The sequence below is a fragment of the Onychostoma macrolepis genome, chromosome 08, assembly GCF_012432095.1.
Source record: "Onychostoma macrolepis isolate SWU-2019 chromosome 08, ASM1243209v1, whole genome shotgun sequence".
NCBI lineage: Eukaryota > Metazoa > Chordata > Actinopteri > Cypriniformes > Cyprinidae > Onychostoma > Onychostoma macrolepis.
This window is the reverse complement of record NC_081162.1, coordinates 12,403,833-12,424,080: the sequence shown is the minus strand read 5'-3', so window position 1 is coordinate 12,424,080 and position 20,248 is coordinate 12,403,833. Positions and strand designations below refer to the sequence as shown.

Genomic DNA, 20,248 nt, shown 5'->3' with positions numbered 1-20,248 from the left:
CATAAGGGATAAACACACACTCTCTGAAGCCAGGGTCACAGGTCAGAGCCAGTGTTTTGAATGCATCAACACACACACACAGACATTCAGGCCATGAAAAGAGCAGATGTCTTTCACATATGTCACACACCCTTCAATTAGGGGAAGATTCGGTCACTCAAGAGCGCAAATGCACACCCAGTTGTAAAGAATGACCTGAAATGGACATCTTTGGGAACATCTTGTACAGAACTTTTTCAATTTAATATTGCTATTTTAAGGTCAAGTTTTAGTTTTTTTTTTTTTTTTGTTAGTGGAATATATTGTTTTTCAGTCCATTTAAGGTTAAATATTTCCTTTAATCTGACTTACAGTAGGTAATTACCATCATATCTGCCTTTTGTGAATCATCTCATCCAGCACACTTTTTTTTCATCCTATCTAGCCACACTTGTCTGAGGTTGAAACCCCCTCAGGCTGCCATCATTATCATGAAAATAGCTCCTGTGACTCACCCTCAATAGTGCAATTTCTTAAGTGTGTCATGCCTCCTTCTGAGTGAATGAGTCTGAGCCTCTCATTGGCTGTTTTCCTCCTCACCTACTTTAAATGACCCCATGCCTTAAGCGAAATAGTGACTGCCACTGATTCATGGGGCAGTAAATAATACATGATCGCCCTCTATTGGTAAACAGTTGAAACTACGTTTATTAAGGTTATTTTTGGTTTCCAAATATTATGATGGTCCCTTTTCACAGTCCCAGAGTTCCCAGAAGCAGAAGACGTCGGACTACAAGAAATATCTTTTTTTTTTTAATTTATCTAAAAAGGGGGTCCATTAGACCTTATTATTTTTATTATTATTACTTCTACTACTACTATTATAATTATATAGAAATATTGTTTTAAATGTATTGTCCTGCATATTAAAGTCATCCTAATGTCTTTAAAGAATCGACAGCTTCTCAGAGACCAGTTTATGGTGGAGTTAGTAGAAGGGACACGAAAACTTCGGCATGTCTTCCTCTTTACCGACCTGCTGCTTTGCGCCAAATTGAAGAAACAAACCGGAGGGCAAGTCAATCTATATGAAAACATTCCTCGTTTCAAAGTTGTGTTTTTTTTCTTTCTTTGTCATAACCGTGACCCCTGGTTTCTGTCTCTTCCTATGTTCAGGAAGGGGCAGCAGTATGACTGTAAGTGGTATATCCCACTAGCTGACGTCACCTTTCAGACCATTGATGAATCGGAGTCTTCACCGGTCCCCCAGATACCAGAGGAGGAGATAGATGGTATGAAGGTCAAGATCTCCCAGATCAAGAACGAAATTCAGAGAGAAAAGGTAGATGAGGCGATTTAAACATTCATCAGAAATGCTTTTCTACAGTAAACACTCAGCTTTGTGTTAATTGGTTCCCACCTCCTTCCTTTCATTCCCTCATGTGTTCAGAGAGTATGTAAAGGAGGTAAAGTCCTTGATCGTCTCAGGAAGAAACTGTGCGAACAGGAATCTCTGCTGCTGCTCATATCTCCATGCATGGCTTTCAGAGTCAGTAACAGGAATGGCAAGGTGAATCAATACCAGACAATTTCCTAAAACTGCATTTTATTTATTTTTTTAGATATCTGTATTGTTTGCTAAAGACATAATTTGCTCACTGTAATGTCGTACCAAACCTTTATGGTCTTCTTTCTGTTTTCATGTCATGACCGATAAATGATAAACAGCAAATGCTAAAATGTAATTAACTATACTATATTGTCAAAAAAATAAAACACAATAACATGGCAAGTTATTGACTGTTTTTAAAAAGCCATTTTCAAAAGTTCTCATTTCCTGTTTTGTTTCTGTATTCCAGGGTTATACATTTCTTATTTCATCTGATTATGAGCGAGAAGAATGGAGGGAGATCATTCGGGAACAGCAGAAAAAGTGTAAGCTTTGCCGTTCCTCACAGAAACCTTCCTACCTTCCAAGAAAATCACAGCAGGACTCTGTAAACTGCTCGTTTCCTTCAGCGAGAGTCACTTATTCGTTAAATGCAGATATTGGTGACTTCACTGAGTGAGTCTCTCTTGGTTTCTATATGTTCTTTTCTCGCAGGTTTCAAGAGTTTTTCTTTGACTTCCCTGGAGTTGCAGATGCTTACCAACTCCTGTGTGAAGCTACAAACAGTTCACAGTGTTCCTCTGACAATCAATAAAGAAGGTGAGTGCCTTTTTTTTTTATTTTGTTGTATTAAGATCTATATTGAATTTGAGTTCTTTCTGAAATTTGTTATAAATTTGGTTGTTTTTCTCCCATTAGATGATGAATCCACTGGGCTGTATGGCTTTCTAAATGTGATTGTTCATTCTGCAACAGGGTTGAAACAGAGCTTGAGTAAGTTGTCTGGCACGGGATGTCTCACCTAGTTTATGAGACTGCAGCAGTGTGTTTTTTCAGCACTTACAATTAGATGGAATGAAATCCGGCTCACAGTAATCATTAAATTATTGAATGCCTCCCTAATATGTGCGCACATGCATGAAAACACCTGACATGCTCCCTGCTGTTGTTGGGCAGAGTTCTCTCTATGAGCAGCTGTGGGACGGGTGGATTAACAGGGAACACTGCGTTCCTTCTTAAAGCTAACTCTCCATCACTAATTTATGTCTTTCTTTGTTCTCGCTCATTCATTGCTTTGACTTTCTTGTAGGCTTTATCCTCAATAGCAACTTCCTTACTGTATATACCATGATGAGAATATAATGTAATAAGAGCCAAAAGCTCTTCAGATTAAAAGTAAAGAAATATTCTGACAATTAGACTATATGCATTACCACTGAAAAGTTTGGGATCAGTAAGCTTTTTTTGAGTACTTTTATACAGTATGGATGCATTTAAATTGATCTAGATTCATTTGTTACAAAAGATTTCAATTTTTCTTATAAATGCTGTTCTTTTGAGCTTTTATATATTGATCAAAGAATCCTGGAAAATTCAGCTTTGCCATCACAAGAATAAAGTACATTTTAAAATATATTCAAATAGAAAATAGTTGTTTTTGACTATATTTATATTTCACAATATTACTGTTTTACTGTATTTTGATCAAATAAATGCAGTGTTGGTGAGAGACTTCTTTTAAAACCAACCCCACATGTTGAATGATAATGTAAATAAATAACCATTTTATAGTGTTATTTTCAGTGTTTCATATTGGAAAGTGAAAACTGAAGTGTTATACAGTGTTGACAGCTGCTTTTGATTACTTATTTATTTCAATAACCTTATTTTTTATATCTTATAATTTTTTTTATTTCTAAAATTATTTAATTCAGTAAATTATACACACAATTAAGCAAAATAAAAAAATTGAAAATTGACATTTAAAATATACTTAATGTGAAAATTACTTTAATAGTTATTGAGATTTTGGTCATACTGCCCATCCCTCTAATGCTATGTTGGGAAATAACTTTCAATTTCTGATTCATGTTCAATTTTTGTTTTTGTTTTTTTACATTTGAAAATGGCTTTATATGTAACCGGCTTGTTGTCTCTTCTCTCCCCCTCCAGATCTGTACTGTACATTGGAGGTGGACTCGTTCGGCTATTTCGTGAACAAAGCAAAAACTCGTGTGTATAGAGACGCCACAGAGCCAAACTGGAATGAGGTCAGAAATGCAGCCCATCCTCAGCATTTAGCTTCCTTCAGAAACCTTTAGTGAAACCTAGTGTTAGCAGATTCAATTATTAGTCCTTATGCTGCAATAACATTTAATCCCACCAGCTGAGCACAAATTCCACCCTGCAGCTTTAAATATGAAAAGACATAATGCAAGTTGAACGATGTGATTAAATGGAGGTTGGACTCTCTTTTCACAGGAGTTTGAGATCGAGCTGGAGGGCTCTCAGACCCTCAGACTGCTGTGCTACAGTAAGGTCAAACAGTGCAGGGATGATGGGGAAAACATGGATCGCATCATGGCCAAAGGACAGATTCAGGTATGCCTGCTTATGATATTTCAATATATTAGGGAGCTTTGAGAAGTTGAGCTGCTTATGTCCTCACCAACAAACACGGAGCAGTTAATAACTCAAATATTACCTGTTCTCATTTTAAACACTGTTGTTTTGATTTTCTATATTATCAGACTTTCACAGTACTTTTTTGTAATAGTACATTTTAGTAGAGCTGCAACAACAACAAAAAGTTTCTTAATTGATTAATCTGTCAATTATGTGTTTGATTAATTTTCATAGAAGTGCATTTTCACTATTGTGAAGTGACTTACACTGTTTCTCTGTGCGCAAATACAAGGAAATTGTGTTATTTCATTATCAAGTTTATCGATTAGTCATAAATCCCAGGATAAAACAAGCAATCTATAATCTGCTTACCCATAGTGACTAAGCATTTACATTTCTAATTCCTAATGCAATGAACAGAACAAAGCCGGTAAATTGTTCAGGTGGATAATCCTGCCATATGCGGTGGTGCGCTCGTGTCACCAGAGAAACCTGAGTGGCGGCTCAGCAGAGGGGCGGCCTCAGGGAAATGCTTAGGTGTTGTGCTAGAGAAGGATTAGAAGGACTGTACTATGGATTGTCGTCGTGGTTTGGAAATGCTTCAAAAAGAAAATGGGACATGACACGCTGAGAGAGTCCTAGAGTGGCAGGTGCGAAACTACGGATGAGTTGAGAGAAAGTCGGCATTAGCAGATGAAAGCTTTTGTCTTAATCACATGACTCTTTGTTTTTATGGCAGCCATGTTTTTTTTTTTTTTTCTGTGGCCACAGACCATATAGATCTCAGCTGTTTAGTCTAAACACTCCAAGCAAGATCTTTTATACCTGTTCACATAGAGTTAACACTTTGCCTTTTCTATTTCCTCTCAAATGATTGTTATGACAGGATATACACTACATAATACTGCCCTAAACTTGAGAAGTGGCACATTTCATTGCATTTCAAAAGCACTACGCAAAACACTTGAAATTGTCTTGAATGCGTTGTTGGTAGGTCAGCTGCCACATTGGGCCATAATCATCAGGGTGGGAGGAGATTCTGTAGTTAATCCCAGCGCTCCATCTGTGTGACAACTCGTCAGGGGAGCTCTGTGTGTGTGTGTGTGTGTGTGTGTGTGTGAACTCAAGAATATATCAGAGACATTCACAACAATAGGTTGATCCAGACCAGCATTTATGCCTAAACACGCACTGCTTCAGGATGACATGGAACGTCAGTTGGCCGTTGTGCTAGAAGATCGAAATTTGACTGTGCTTCTGTGAGCGGAGAGGGATTCCTGTTTCTCTACCCTGCTGCTTCTCGTCAATAACAGAAGCATTCTTTGAGGAACTCGAGCGAGATGGGCAAAAAGGACCAGATGCCGGATAGTGAAGAGCTTTATGGTAGAACGAATGCTGTGGGTAGTAAACTGATGAAGGAAGAGTTGATTAGCAGCTGTGCGGTGGAGGAAGAGGAGAAACAGGAGGAGGATGAGGAGGTGGACATTGGCCTCAGGAGGAGTCCCAGCACCGGGGCTCGACTCTGGGGTAGAGTTCGCAGCACGCTTCTCAGGCAAAAGGTAATGAGAGCCTTGCCTCCTCATGTGGGGATTTAGGAAATAAACTCAGTTTGGTCATTTGGTTTGAGATGAATATTGTTAAGCAGGCTGGTTTGGAATTGAGATTTTTGGTATCAGTCACTTCAAGGACATTTTTTGTTGGTCAGCGTTTAGTTGTTTTGGTAAATAGGGTATGACCAATCTGTTAGTGATTTGGAAAATATTAAGGCTTGAGACTTATTGATGGAGTACATAAGAAAACAAACTGGTGTATAGCATGTGATTTCAAACTGGTGACCTCCAGGGGGCAGCAAGGGGCTGCTGGGAGGTCAAAATGTGTTTTTAGGACGATGAAAGTTAACTTAAGATATAATTAGCTATATTAAATCTGCATTTAGTTTTGTGGAAAAACAAATACCACTGTATTGGATACTGTCAATGATAATAGAATAAATTGCCTTATTTAGACAATTTTCTGACACAGTGTACCATTCAAAGGTTTGGGGTCTTGTTATATTATTTAGTTATGAAAGAAATCTTTTATGCTCAACAGGCTGCATTTATTTGATTAAAATACAATAAAAAAACAATGAAACTGTGAAATGTTTCTGCAATTTAAAAGCAGTTTTCTATTTTAAAATGTTTTTAAATGTCATTTATTCTTGTGATGGCAAAGCTATCATTACTCCAGTCTTCAGTGTCACATAATCGTTCAGAAATCATTCTAATATGCTGATTTGCTTCTTAAAAACAGTCATGCAGCTTAATATTTTTGTGGAAACTGTGATATATATTTTTTCAGGATTCTTTGATAAATACAAAGTTCAAAAGAACAGCATTTATTTGAAATAGAAATCTTTTGAAATAAAAATCAATTTAATGCATCCTTGATGAATAAAAGTATTTATTTCTTTAAAAAAAAAAATAAAAATAAAAATAATAATTCCTAGCCCCAAACTTTTGAAAGGTAGTGGAAATGGGTTCTTATGTGCGAAAATATCGTTTTATACAATGTAATGTAATGAAATGATCGCTTGCTACTAGTTGTGATATTGATCTATTGGTTTACTATGCTAAATCTAGACATAGCGTACCTAAAACAATATGTTATGCCCCAGACAACATGATGTATACAAAAGACTGTTGCTGTCATGTACGAGTTCACCAGTTGCTTCGAATTACACAAATCTGATTTTTTGGCACGAGTAAAGTCAACCAATCAATACAGGTCTTTCCATTGGCAGCAAGCTGGTAAATTATGTTGTCACAACATCCATAGCAGACCACAATAAATACAGACTGACGTCCTGGTATTAGAGACATGATTAGAACAGAATCTGTCACTAGATTAATACTGACAACCAACTATGTGGACGTTATGTAATATTATAAGACTGGGGAAGATGGACATATCATAAAGAAGGGAAACTGTTTGGATTATACTGTTCTTTAGGATATGCAGTTAATTTAAGTAATGATTTTGTCTGTATCAGTTAAGTTGAAATAGCATTGTGCATTGGTCTGCATCATTCACATACTGTACTATGTGTCTGGGCAGCTATTCATTTGTCCTGGCTCAGTGCATTTGTTTATTTTTTTGTGAAATGTAGATACTTTCCAGTAGCGTGTTTACTGAGCTGCCATTTTTAGCAGGTGACTCTGTGTATGGGTCATGCTCAGATAAGGATTATCCTCTTGATTGACATTTGTCCCTGTTTTCACAGCTGGATCCTCAATCGCTGCAGGGTAAAGACTGGCAGAGGACAGTAATCAGCATGAATGGGGTCAGTGTGGCTCATCCTGCACAATAATAACACAATTACTAAAAATAGGAACAGTCATTTTAATAAATGGCCATTTACATTTAAACAGGCCAGCACACTTGATTAAGATCATCTGGATAGTGAATAATAGATGTTGCTGTATCATTGCTGAACATTGAAATTATGATATGCTGTAACTATATGTAGTGCACATGTAGGTGTTTATCACTTGTCTCTTTTGCAGATTTTGTAAGATATTTAAATACGATTATATAGAAAACGTTTTTGTATTTTTACTGCCCTACAATGGTATATCAGATACATTTCAGTACTTTTCATTTGTCAAAATAATAACTAAAATTACATCGATTACCCTGTTCAAAAGTTGACATACATATTTTACAATAATTTGTGAAATGTGTTTGTGTCTGTTTATATATAGTGCATATATATAGTGCATATATATAGTATATATATTTTTTTTACATGTATTTAAAGTAGTCTCATTTGTTTAAGGCTGCATTTATTTGATAATATGGTAAAATGGTAACATTGTTACAATTTAAAATAACTTTTCTATTTTAATATATTTTAAAACATCATTTATTCCTGTAATGGCAGTGAATGTTTACGTCAGTCTTCAGAGTCTCACGATCCTTCAGAAATCATTCTAATATGCCAATTTGTTGCTCAAGAAACATTTCTTATTATATAGAAAACAGTTGTACTACTTGAGACATGAGACATTTTTTAGGATTCATTGAGTAGAGAAATCAATAGAAATCTCATGTAACAATGTAAAAGTATTTACTGTCACTTTAGATCAATTTAATGCATCCTTGCTGAATAAAAGTATTAATTTCTTTAAAAACAATCCTAGTGATCCTTGTGTAGGTATTTTATGAACAGAGCTGTACTTTTTTCCATTAACGTCCTCCAATCAGTATATAACAATCATTTGTCTGCCATCAAGTTTTAGCAATATGAAGCACAATGATGGATTATCATGGTCATGTGGCTTGATATTAAGCTGATGGCCACAGCTTACAGTGATTTAATTCGTGATTATTTGATAGGTGAGATTGAGCACAGCGTTGTTTTGTTCTCATCAGTGAGATGTTTTTATTAAAAAAAAGTTGTGCACATTCATCACTCTTTCCAGATTGAGGTCAAGCTGTCTATGCGGTTTACCAGCAGAGAGTTCAGTCTGAAGAGGATGCCGTCCAGGAAACAGTCTGGAGTGTTTGGAGTCAAAATCGGTGCTGTTACTAAGTGAGTCAACCTACCAATAAATCCAGTGTGTGACTGATTCAAATACACTATACACAGTTTTAATAATGATAAAAAAAAAAATGGGTATTACATTATTTTCCCTATTAAGAAAATAAATAAATAAATGTCACATTATATGATTCCAGTCATATCAGTAGCCTAATAAAAGCAAAAATGACGTATATTCACTCTGTAACCCCATATTTTTGGATGCGTTCAAAGCTGACTTTTGTATTTAAATAGTGCTTCATCCACACCACTAGATGTCAGTATATGTCAAAAATGACTGCAAAAAAAGGCTAGTGAGCGTGCCTATATCAAGTATTAATATAGTTATATTGTATTGTAACCGTTTATGGCAGTTTTATGTCAGACAGCCAGTCATGATTCAATGATGAAAGAAGTTCCACTCACACATCTTTCACTCCAAGAGCAACACCAGTCAGCTGTCAGCCATGTTTCCCATAATTTTATAGAACACAGGGACCCTTCTCCGAGTGTTTTCCTAGACCCACATGACTCAAATGAGGGCTCATAAAAATAAGGAGGGGGAACTTCCTTTTAATAAAGCTGAGGAAAGGTGGTCTCCGTCAGATGGGTTCTTTAAAGCATAAAGGAAAACAGAAAGCAACCCCATTATAGGCTTCCTGAGAAACAGGAAGAAATGATTATTAAAGGCAAGGGTTTGCCAAGGGCTTCCCTCAGAGGACTGCAATAAAAACAGGACTGTGGATTTAGGAATTAGACTCTCATATATGCATTTTTTGTAGTTTAACAGTTTAACAGCAAGTCATTTTGTCCCCTAATCATACTTGTTTTTTTTGTTTTTTTCTAACTTGACAGTTTTGGGAGTAGTGTATGTTAGAAGGAATTTTTTTTATTTTCTCAGGTGGTCTCATTATGATGTTGATTTTGGGATATTGGAATGCCATGTCAGGATAATTCAGATGTAGGTTTAAATATAGGCTATGAGAATGTTGATACAGCGAAATAATAATTTTTCCTTTCATAGTGAACAAATAAAAAATCTCTCAGAATATGCTGGTTATTTTTTACTTCCCAGAAATTTGCCAAGAAAATAATGCCTTAAAAAATAAAACATTAATTTTATTTTTCCCATGAAATACATTTGAACAAAAAGCTTCTTCCCATAATCTTCTGTGGTCATAATATTTACAGCTTTAATACCAAAAAATTTGCACAAATTTTCAAAAACAATTTGAAATATATTTTCCAGATGCTGGTTGTTGACTCATGTGTGTTTGTTACTCTTAGACGGGAGCACTCCAAAGTGCCTCTTATTGTGAGACAATGTGTAGAGGAGATTGAGCGCAGAGGGATGGAGGAAGTGGGCATCTATCGTGTCTCTGGTGTGGCCACAGACATCCAGGCCCTAAAAGCTGCCTTTGATGCCAGTAAGTGCTTCAGTAATTCTTGTAGGGATATACCTACAATTAAATCAAATATAAATAAATTACATTTTAAAATATTAAAGTAGAATTAAATGTATTTTAATATATTCTATATTTAATATTAAATGTACTGTTGTTATGGCTACAAATGAGTACTTTTTTGTGATTTAATAGACAATAAAGACGTTTCGGTTATGATGAGTGAGATGGACGTGAATGCCATCGCTGGAACGCTGAAGCTTTACTTCAGAGAGCTTCCTGAGCCCCTCTTCACTGACGAACTCTATGCAAACTTCACTGAAGGCATTGGTTGGTGTTTTTTAAGTTCTAATGTATAATCATTTATTCAGATCAGTTCATTCTAATCATTTATTTTTTGTTTATTTATTTTCTTCAGCATTATCAGACAGTGTGGCAAAGGAAAGCTGTATGCTCAATTTGTTGCTCTCGCTACCCGAACCCAACCTGCTGACCTTCCTGTTTCTGCTGGACCATCTGAAGAGGTGCAGTCTGATCCCATCAAACAATTTGAATAACATGATTCCTAAGTGAAAATCGATTTGAACTGGTGTTTGCGATAATATGATGCCAATCTAGAACCAAAAGAAACCACTTAAAACACTATAGCTACAGCATAGCAGTGAACTGCTTTTTTTTCTTCTTCACAAAACTAAATTACCCCATAATTTACAGCCAGTCTTTAAAAAGCAAAAGGAGATTGAGGAGACTTTTTTATGGACAGGCAAGCACCATTCACATTTGTTTAAGACCTATATGTTGACTGAAACTTTCTTCCTTATTTCATCAGGGTTGCTGAGAATGAGAGCATCAACAAGATGTCCTTCCACAATCTCGCCACAGTATTCGGCCCGACCCTCCTTCGCCCTTCTGAAAAGGACAGTAAAATTCCAGCCAATCCCACGCAGCCCATCTCTATGAGTGACAGCTGGTCTCTTGAGGTTATGTCTCAGGTAACACACCTACACTACAGTTCTACAGTACTAGAGTTCTGATTTTAACTGCCCTGAGGTCTGAAAGCATCAAAACGAGTCATATTCAAAATAATAGCTGCGTTGATGTGTTTGTTAGATCTGTTGGTCAGTTTGTTCCTCTCCGTCTCTATAGGTCCAGGTATTACTGTACTTCCTGCAGCTGGAGGCCATCCCTACTCCAGATAGTAAACGGCAGAGTATGCTTTTCTCCACAGAGGTTTGAAAAGGAGCTCAGATGCATTATGGTGTGAAATGCACTGGGACTGATTCAGCATGCGACCAATGGAGGGCACCAACATCCTACTGAAATCTTTCAAGCGGAGTGAATTCCCTGCATCAGTAGCATTCTGTTTATATTTCTGTAGTGAAGAATGACAAGCCAGTCTGATATCTTCTCATGGACTCACTGTTACAAGCACTTAGAGTTACATTCAACATGCAGGTGATCTTGTTTATTTTCACTGTCATCCATTGTAGGATTTCTGACTGAATGGTGGCTCACACTTTGAGTGCCAAGCTTCTCGCAGATCATTGGATGGTGAATGTTTTTCTTGCGTTTTCTCTTGTTCCTTTCAGCACTGTGGGTTTATAAAGAATTACACATTCCAGTTTTCCATAAACGCTGACATTTTGCTCACCTATGATTTATGTCTTCCCGTGGCGAGGTCTACGGAACATCTGAATACGCAAATCATAAGGAGGAACACATTTATATGGCCCCTTTCTGATGGATAAAACACAACACGGAGAACTAAAATGTGAGGTTCTTTAACCAACTTGTGACTATGGTCAACATATTGGCATTTTAGTTCATAACTAAAAAGAATATTCGACACAATTATAGTTTACCGTTCCCATAATTCCCAAGTATGTACATTCCTTTTGTTTTATGAAAACATTTCTCTGTTTTATCTCGCATAAATCCAACTAATATTGGATAACTGAGCCTATATTAAAACAGTACCGCGCACATTGGTCATATCACATGATATTATAGAACTATAACACATTATTTTTCAGTACTGTTTAAACTGGAAACCTCACATAACTTAGGAAATAAAACATAACATAGTTTTAAATCTTTATATCATTTAAGGTATTATAGGAAATGATTAACTGTAACTGATGGACTCAATATGTAAAAATGGATATAGGAGTTCTCCATCAGAATAATATCACTGCTACATTAGTTTTCTGTATTCAAGCAAAAATTAACTTAATTCAAACACTGTACATTTTTCTTGTTTAATCGTTTGGGTTCATTATGTATTCACTTTGTAAAACTTTTTTGCTTTTTGCTGTTCACAAAACTTGCAAGCACTTTGCGATCCTGAACAGTGCCAATATCTTGCCCTGTTAAGTGTGTGTGTGTGTGTGTGTGTGTGTGTAAATTGTTCAGTTTATTATGGCTAATATGCATATATCTGTATTATGTTGTTCAGAACAAAAGAGAGGTTGTGTATTATTAGGATGTCATGTAACATGCAGGCATGTTCTTTTGTTTATGACTTATTTTTCTTTAGTTATTGTGCGACAGATTCTTTACACTTGTGTATTTCCTTTAGCCTAAGGAAAACTGAGACATTCCTGTAATTGTGTTGAAGATCATTGCCTTTCTCTGTTCTCATTCCATTGTATGTTCTGCAATCTGCACTTCCTTTATCAAGCTCCGGCTTGAATTACAGCTATATCCATTCCTCGTTTTTCTCTCTTTTATTTGGTCCGTTACACGCTGTACTGACGAAGATATTCCTGGCTGCAATTTTACAACCCAGCTTCCATGATGAGGAAATATTCTGTATATGGAGAAGTATGGATCCACAGTGTGGATTAAGGAGATGGATCACAATAAACTCCTTCATCCTCTTGTTTCCACAGAGCCGTTGACTGTTCTGTGTGTTTATCTGACCGATGGCCAAGTACATTAAACAGTCTTCAATAAGAGATAGCATTACTCCCCAGAAGACGTTAGGGCACAGTGGTTTGCGTTCAGCATTCTTTCCTCTCCTGGAGCTCTATTGCTGAAACAATAGACTTCGTTTATTATTATTACTGGACAATATTGAAACTGCACAATGCTATTGTATGGAAGATCTGTTACATTAAATGTGGCTATAATGTGATTCTGTACAAAGTAGATGAATAATAAATTTAACGTTGGTTAAAATGATCATTTTTGTTGATATGTTTAATAAACAATTCTCTAACATTAACCTATGTTAAAGAAAAATAGGCAGTTTCAAACATGTCAAATTGTTAGAAGTAAAAGGTTTATGCATTATTTTATGGTGAATGTAAGTTCATCTGAATGGTAGCTTAATATTTAGGCTAAATTGGGCTTTATTTGCAACGAATTTTGGGGACATTTTATTCGTCAGTTTTGGGAATTATTAATTTTTTTTCATTTAATGCTTGAAAATGGCTAAATAACACAACACAAATTAGGATTTTAAATTTTATTGGTACACTGTAAAAAATTTCAAGCGGTTTCAACTGATTAATATTTAGTAACTAGTTCCACAGAAATTTTACATTCAGTCAATTTCTGACTTCAAAGTGTTATCTGAATTATTTTTTAGTTGGCTCAACCTTTAGTGCACTAGTTTTATAGTCCATTCAACTAAAATGTTTTAATTGGTCAAACATTTAGAAGACTACAGCAAGTTGTCAATTAAAATTTAACCATTTACTCTGGGTTTTTTTTATGTTACCTCAACTAAGATTTATTATTTGGGCATCATAAGAAATCGGTGTTGAACTACATAAACATATTTTTATAGTTTAACGAAATTATTAAAAATGATTAACTGGTGTTTATCAATCACTAAAAACACAATTTACAACACATAATAGCCTTTATTTAATAACAATCTCCATTTATAACATTTTTCATACAACCTAAACATACAGGAATGAAAGAAATAAAAAGTCACCTACGTCTTGGACGGCCTGAGGGTGAGTAAACAGCAAATTTTCATTTGTGGGTGAACTATCCCTTTAAAACATTACATCTGTAATACAACTGTTTAAACTTTTTTTAAAGAACTAACAAAAAACTAAACAAGCTAAACAAAATGTAAGCAGACAAACATTTAAAAATATTATTACTGTTCACAATGTCATCTTTAATATGGGGCAGAAGTCAAATAAATAAATAAATAAATGAACCAGGTGTTACAGTATTCATTCATTCATGTATTTATTAAGCACTGATAAACACAACAGCAGTTGACCATAGTGCTGTACAAATAGAATAAAAAGCCAGAAAGAAGATCAGTAAAATACAGAAAAAAACATAAATAATAATTAGTCAAATTGAGAAAATATGATTTCAACTTAGTTTTAAACTCATAGACAGAACTTTTACGGATGAAGGAATGTTATTCCATAACCTCGGTCCAACTATTGCAAATGCACAATCACCTCTTGTCTTTAACCGTGATCTAGGCTGAGCCAAGGAGTGCTTTATTGTTGATCTCAGACATCTTGTTGGCTTATTTTCTTTTAATAGGTCAGACAGATAAGAGGGTGCCAGGTCATTTAGGGATTTAAAAACAAATATCAATATCTTAAAGTCAATTTTATAACGCACTGGTAACCAATTTAGAGTCTTTAAAATCCGAGTAATATGCTCTCGTTTGCGAGTTAGAAACCTAGTAATACAGAAGACTGGGGTAAACCAACATATAAAGAATTACAATAATCCAAACGTGCTAAAACTAGGGCATGCATGGCTCTCTCAAGATCTTTAAATGATAGCCAAGACTTAACTCTAGAGAGAAGTTTTAAATGGTAAAAACTTGACTTCACTACTGTGTTAATCTGTCGATCAAAATTTAAGGAGGTATCAAAGAGGACTCCTAATTTTTCACAGTAGGCTTAATGAAGGAGTTCAGATATCCCAGATTATGCTTTTGATTTCTGTTTTACTATAAATTAAGGATAAGAAATTTGAAGACATCCAAGATCTAATATCCTCAAGACATGCAAGCAGATTTCCCAAACTTTTTGTGTGTTTTTGCTTCAGAGACGGATATATTTGTGTATCATCTGCATAAAAAATAAAATGACACTCCATGTTTCTTAATATTACCTAGTGGAAGCATATACAAAGAAAACAGGGTTGGGGCAAGAATGGATCCTTGGGGAACACCACAAGTCAGAGGAGCAACTGAAGAAAGCACATTTCCTATGCCCACTGAGAAAGTTCTATCACAAAGGAAGGATTTAAACCAGCTTTAGGCTTGGTCTCAAATACCAACACATTGTTCAAGACGTGAAATAAGAATGGTGTGGTCAACTGTATCAAATGCAGCACTCAGGTCCAATAAAACTAGAATAACTGAATCCCCCGAGTCAATCGATAACAGAATGTCATTTAATAATCTTAGTAAGGCAGACTCAGTGCTATGATTTTTCCTAAAACCAGACTGAATTGTCTCAAAAATACTGTGTGTCCAAAAAAATTTGTAATTGCCAAAGTGCTGATTTCTCAAAAAATTTTCATATAAAAGGTAAATTAGAAATAGGTCTGAAATTAGTTAAAACAGTTGTGTCCAAATTGGGCTTTTTCAAGATCGGTCTTACCAAAGCATGTTTACAAAAGCTCGGAACAGAGCCAGTGAGAAAACTCTTATTTACAATTTCTAAAATCCTCGTCATTTAAAGAAATGTGTGGGAACAATATCCAGAGAGGAAGTAGTAACCTTCAACTTTGTGACTATATCCATTAAACAGGGCATAGTGATTGGCTCAAAAGAGTCTAAGAACTCAGTAGTAGTCAAGGAAACAGATAATGCTTCAAATGGAAATACAATGGATTGCCTAATATCAGTTACTTTATCAACAAACAAATTAAGGAAGTTTTTGCACAAAGTTACCGATTCAGAAAGATAGATATTATTTATAGGATTGGTCACAGATTTAAGTATATTAAACAGGGTTCTAGAACTATTAGAGTTCTTAGTAATTTGCTCAGAGAAATACTTAGACCTAGCAGTTTTTACAACATTTTGATACACAGTTAAGGACTCTCGCATAATTTCATAAGATACCTGGAGTTTGTCCTTTTTCCATCACCGACATTCCTTTTCAAACATTGCAATGAAGTCCTCAGCAGCTAATGGGCCAGATAAGCCCACTCGTGACCATTTTACAGGCTTACAGTATATAAAAACAAATCAAGTCACCTTTTTTATATAGCGCTTTATACAATACTGATTGTGTCAAAGCAGCTTTACAGAGTCAAACAGGAAAATAGTTTGTCAATAATGCAAGAGGATATTAACATGTCATTTTTCCAGTTAAAGTCAGTTCATTGGTGATTCAGTGTTGGCATCATCCAGTTCAGATCTCTCCCAATAATGTCTGTGTAGTCAGCCAAGCGTCCCCAAATAAGCAAGCCAAAGGTGACAGCGGCAAAGACCCAAAACTCCATCGGTGACAGAGATTGGGTAGAAAACCTTGGGAGCAACCAGGTACAGTTGGGCAGGCAGTTCTCCTCTGGCCAGACGAAACCAGCATGGCGTGGTTTAATTCTAGGCTGCAACACAGCTCAGATTGAGCAGAGGACTTGTCTGGTTCTCGTGGTCTTGTCCCGATGGCTGAAGGGGTCTTTGCAGGGGATCTGTCTCTGGAGCTCATCTAGCTGACATGGTCTCCGCTGACATTCAGGGCTGCCGAGGTCATCTCTAGGTTCTGATCCACCATCTGATCTGGATTCAGACTGGATCTGGTGGCTACAGTGACTTCAGAATAAGAAAGAAACAGACTAATATTAGCGTAGATGCCAATGAGAACAGTAAAGCACACTATAATTGTAGTAAAAACTCTAAACATTTACCTGGAATGAGAACAATAAACTCCTATACTTGAAAGTACACACAGTTGCAGTGGAGCTGTCTGGTCACGTGCCAGTGTTTGGTGCCTTGGAAGAACTGACTGGGTTGCATCTGAAATCTTGCACCAATGAAACCTTTGGCCACACCCTGATGGAGAAAGAAAAGTACATTTTAAGTTAAAAAAATGAAATGATGCCTTTTAAATCATTTACAATGTATCAATATCAGTTAATTGAATTTGTGATGAAACAGAAGTTGCAACCTTTGAAGGGATTAGGGCATGTAGGGGTGAGCCCTTCCGAATGGAACGCAGGGTGAGACGCTTTGAACGGCCTGTGAAACGATGCAGTTGTTCATTTTCGTTCGAACGACGAACTTCTCTTCCGAAGCGCCTTCACGAGACCAGAAACGCCCCGTTTGATACGAGCGACATTTCACCGTGGCTTGTTGTCAGTCACGTTTAATGTCGTCTTTTTACTTAACGGGACAGTTGCAAAGTTTTACACACGCAAATACCCATTCAACAAGCCCATGTTAACTTAAAATAAGCGCATTACTGTGGTTTACATTAAGTTACATGTTTCATAGATTTCGATTAACGTTGGTCGTATTAAGTATAATAGCTTTTTAAAAGAGAGAAAGACCGCGCAATCTCTTCATTATCTTTTCACGGCACGGAAACACAAAAATATCATACAACTCGCCAAAATGAGCTACAATTCATTATACACAGCTTTTGATATTAAGTGTTTTATGGATTAAACAAGGTGAAAGACTTAAATTTCCTTCAGACATAACTATACAACGCTTATTCGATGTTTTTATATATGTTGTACGTTTGTGTATAAATATATACGTTTTAAATGTACGTTTTGATAAACTCAGTCTAACGCGGCGCTGTTTCTCTCGCGAAGTCACTCAGGCGCGTGCATGTGTAGAATGATCTCAGTGTTGGCTGGATTTGTTTTTATTAGTTTAGTCAACATTTAGCATTCTGAATGTTGACTGGATTTGAAAATAACCATTCATTTAATGTTTTCAAAATATATTTTTGCAGACTTAATATAATATGTCTTCTCAACTAAGCCCAAGCAATAAAATTAGTTCTACTTAAATATTTTTGCCCTTCCAACATTTTGTTAATTGGATTTTTTACAGTGTAATAACAATTCAAAATTGCAGGCTTCATAGAAAATATATGTAAAATAAACAGCTAATTTAATATTCAGCTTGCTTTTCCTGCTGATTAAAAAAAATAAATGTTAAGATAATTTGATAGTTTTGATAATTTTGAAAAGAAGAAAAAAATAAAACCACCTATGCTCACCCAGGTTTATTCTAATCAGCATTATTCTAAAATGCTGATTTGGTGCTCAAGAAACATTTCTTATTATTATCAATGTTGAAAATAGTAGTGCTGCTTAATATTTTTGTGGAAACTGATAGATTTGTTTTCATGATTCTTTGATGAACTGTTCGAAAGAACAGCATTTATTTGAAGTATAAATCTTTTGTAACATTATATATGTATTTACTGTCACTTTTGTATAGTTTAATTAATCCTTTATTAATAAAGGTAGCCTATTAATTAATTTTTTTCAATCCTGACCTCAAATGTGCACCTCCTTTCAGTGACTATTTCCTTAAAAAGTTTTAAAGGTCTTTTTCCTACCTTATTAGTGTAAAGTCCTAAGTTTTATATCCATTTGACTTTCATATAGTAACCCAGTAAGACTTTTTAATGTACTAAATTCGAAAATCGACTTTTGTGTGCTTTGGACAGCACAACAAAGATAAAACACCCACATCCATAAATTTAAGTGAACTGCTGCGTATGCTTTGTTTCAATGATGTCAAAGTGTATTATGGCTAATGCTGCTGTATCTTCAGTGCAGGAATGATTCATACTTAACTTCAATGACTCAGAAAATACAGTCGAGTAAATGATTGGAAATTTAAGACATAGAGCAGAAACAAGTCAGGTTAGAAAAGAAGACAGAGAGGGATCGGAACAGCAGTTTTGTCGTATCTCTGTGCATAACTCATAGACTACTACTGTAGATTTATATATGTATTAGTATGGCAGGTTAATGCAGGTAGTTTTAATTATAACTCGCTGCACACTTTTTAGATACATTTTATTTCCGTTTTAAAACAAACGTTGGTTGTTTTCAGGCGGCTAACAGAATGAATATTTCATGCTGCACAGCTGTACTGTGGAGACACATGTGGTAGGCGGGCGCAGAGAGTGTGTGTGGTGATGTGATCTACTGTGTGTTTGTCTATAGTCTGTCAGTCGCGCTGTTTGCAGTGGCCAACCATCAGTGTAGCATGAAACGATGCCACACCACCTAAAACTCCGGAATACCCTTTGTTATCTACCTTTGAACACTACCCAGAAGATCGTCTACCCTGACGGACGCTTATACAGACCGAAAGGAGGGAGCCAAGGTAATAAATGAGACATTTATTTCACCTCGCATCCTGTTCAAGTAGCACATCCTGTTAGCATTAGCGGTTAGCCTGTAAACTCACAACCATGCTGTGACAAACACTGGAATGATGAAAGAGGATGTCGCAGAGTGCATAAACTGGTCATATTTTTGTGTTTAGTCTGATTTTATGTTTCTCGTGTTGTTGTGAAACATTGTAAGCATGATGGTTAGTTCGCGAACTGGACAGTCAAACCCTTATAGGTCATGTCAATCAATATGTCAGCTTTATCTGGGAAATAAATTACGGTGTTCGCTAAAGGTTCACTGAAATGTTTGTACTATTAGTAGGTGCCTTCTGGTTTAAAACATTCATGCAATATGTTGAATGAACATACAGGTAGTTTCAAAACCTAGAAAGCTGCTTACCGAGGGAGCATTTTGTTTCAAACTGATGGCCAGAAATGCTGTCTAGGTGGGCAGCTCCTTTTGTTTTGACGTGCAGTCGTATGCTAAATCAGGATTGTGTCTTTTTTATGGATTTGGGAGACTGTTCTTAAGGGAGTTTTAATCGATTTATTTTCATTGCATTTTTCCATATAATGGTGAATAGTGGTTGAGGAACAACAATTGGAACAATACATAATGAATGGCAGATATGCCTTCAGATATTCTGTTAACCCTTTGGTATTTATAAGTTTGGGGTTACACTTGTCATCCTTGGTGGTCAAAACCATTTGGTGGCGAAGACCATTTAAGAGTTTTCTCATTAGTTTAAAGTAAAATTATCATATTCATTTTCAGACATGTAGCAACCCAGAAAGACTTCTTGGTGTTCTAATTTCGGACTTAATCGTTTTGTGCGCTTTGGACAGCACAACAAAGATGGCTTCAAATATATATATTCTGTTAACCCTCTGGTAGTCATAACTGGGGTCATACTTGTGATCGTTGGTGGTCAAAACAGACAGAAGACAATAAGTACAACAGAGGGCTGTCCCTAGT

At 35.9% G+C, this 20,248-nt stretch overlaps 2 protein-coding genes and 1 long non-coding RNA gene across 7 annotated transcripts in view; 2 read left to right on the top strand and 1 right to left on the bottom strand.

The window, feature by feature from the left end:
- Positions 1-13,141, top strand: part of si:dkey-91m11.5 (PH_BCR_vertebrate and RhoGAP_Bcr domain-containing protein) — a 43,114-nt gene extending 29,973 nt beyond the window's left edge. The window contains exons 9-23 of one of the 2 annotated variants that reach the window (XM_058785021.1): positions 932-1,053; positions 1,156-1,321; positions 1,430-1,549; positions 1,839-1,914; positions 2,084-2,188; positions 2,288-2,362; positions 3,542-3,639; positions 3,851-3,970; positions 7,257-7,316; positions 8,458-8,567; positions 9,843-9,982; positions 10,154-10,288; positions 10,377-10,482; positions 10,788-10,950; positions 11,105-13,141. In XM_058785021.1, coding sequence (XP_058641004.1) covers positions 932-1,053; positions 1,156-1,321; positions 1,430-1,549; positions 1,839-1,914; positions 2,084-2,188; positions 2,288-2,362; positions 3,542-3,639; positions 3,851-3,970; positions 7,257-7,316; positions 8,458-8,567; positions 9,843-9,982; positions 10,154-10,288; positions 10,377-10,482; positions 10,788-10,950; positions 11,105-11,194 — 1,686 coding nt within the window. In that variant the 3' untranslated portion in view covers positions 11,195-13,141. Of the gene's footprint in view, positions 1-931; positions 1,054-1,155; positions 1,322-1,429; positions 1,550-1,838; positions 1,915-2,083; positions 2,363-3,541; positions 3,640-3,850; positions 3,971-7,256; positions 7,317-8,457; positions 8,568-9,842; positions 9,983-10,153; positions 10,289-10,376; positions 10,483-10,787; positions 10,951-11,104 lie in introns of both variants that reach the window. The other variant, XM_058785020.1, reaches the window with a different exon arrangement.
- Positions 13,142-14,158: 1,017 nt separating this feature from the next.
- LOC131545593 (uncharacterized) lies at positions 14,159-19,711 on the bottom strand. Of its 2 annotated transcripts, none has more exons than XR_009272460.1 (3): positions 19,673-19,711; positions 16,814-16,958; positions 14,159-16,718 (listed from the first exon to the last, which is right to left on the bottom strand). It is a non-coding gene; the product is annotated as an uncharacterized LOC131545593 (long non-coding RNA). The 2 variants fall into 2 exon arrangements; XR_009272461.1 differs by lacking the exon at positions 19,673-19,711 and adding an exon at positions 17,074-17,161.
- The window catches only part of specc1la (sperm antigen with calponin homology and coiled-coil domains 1-like a), a 32,475-nt gene continuing 31,001 nt past the window's right edge, over positions 18,775-20,248 (top strand). For 2 of the 3 annotated variants that reach the window (XR_009272458.1, XM_058784567.1), the window contains exon 1: positions 18,844-19,262. The gene's annotated coding sequence lies outside the window, so the exon portion shown is untranslated. Of the gene's footprint in view, positions 19,263-20,248 lie in introns of all 3 variants that reach the window. The other variant, XR_009272459.1, reaches the window with a different exon arrangement.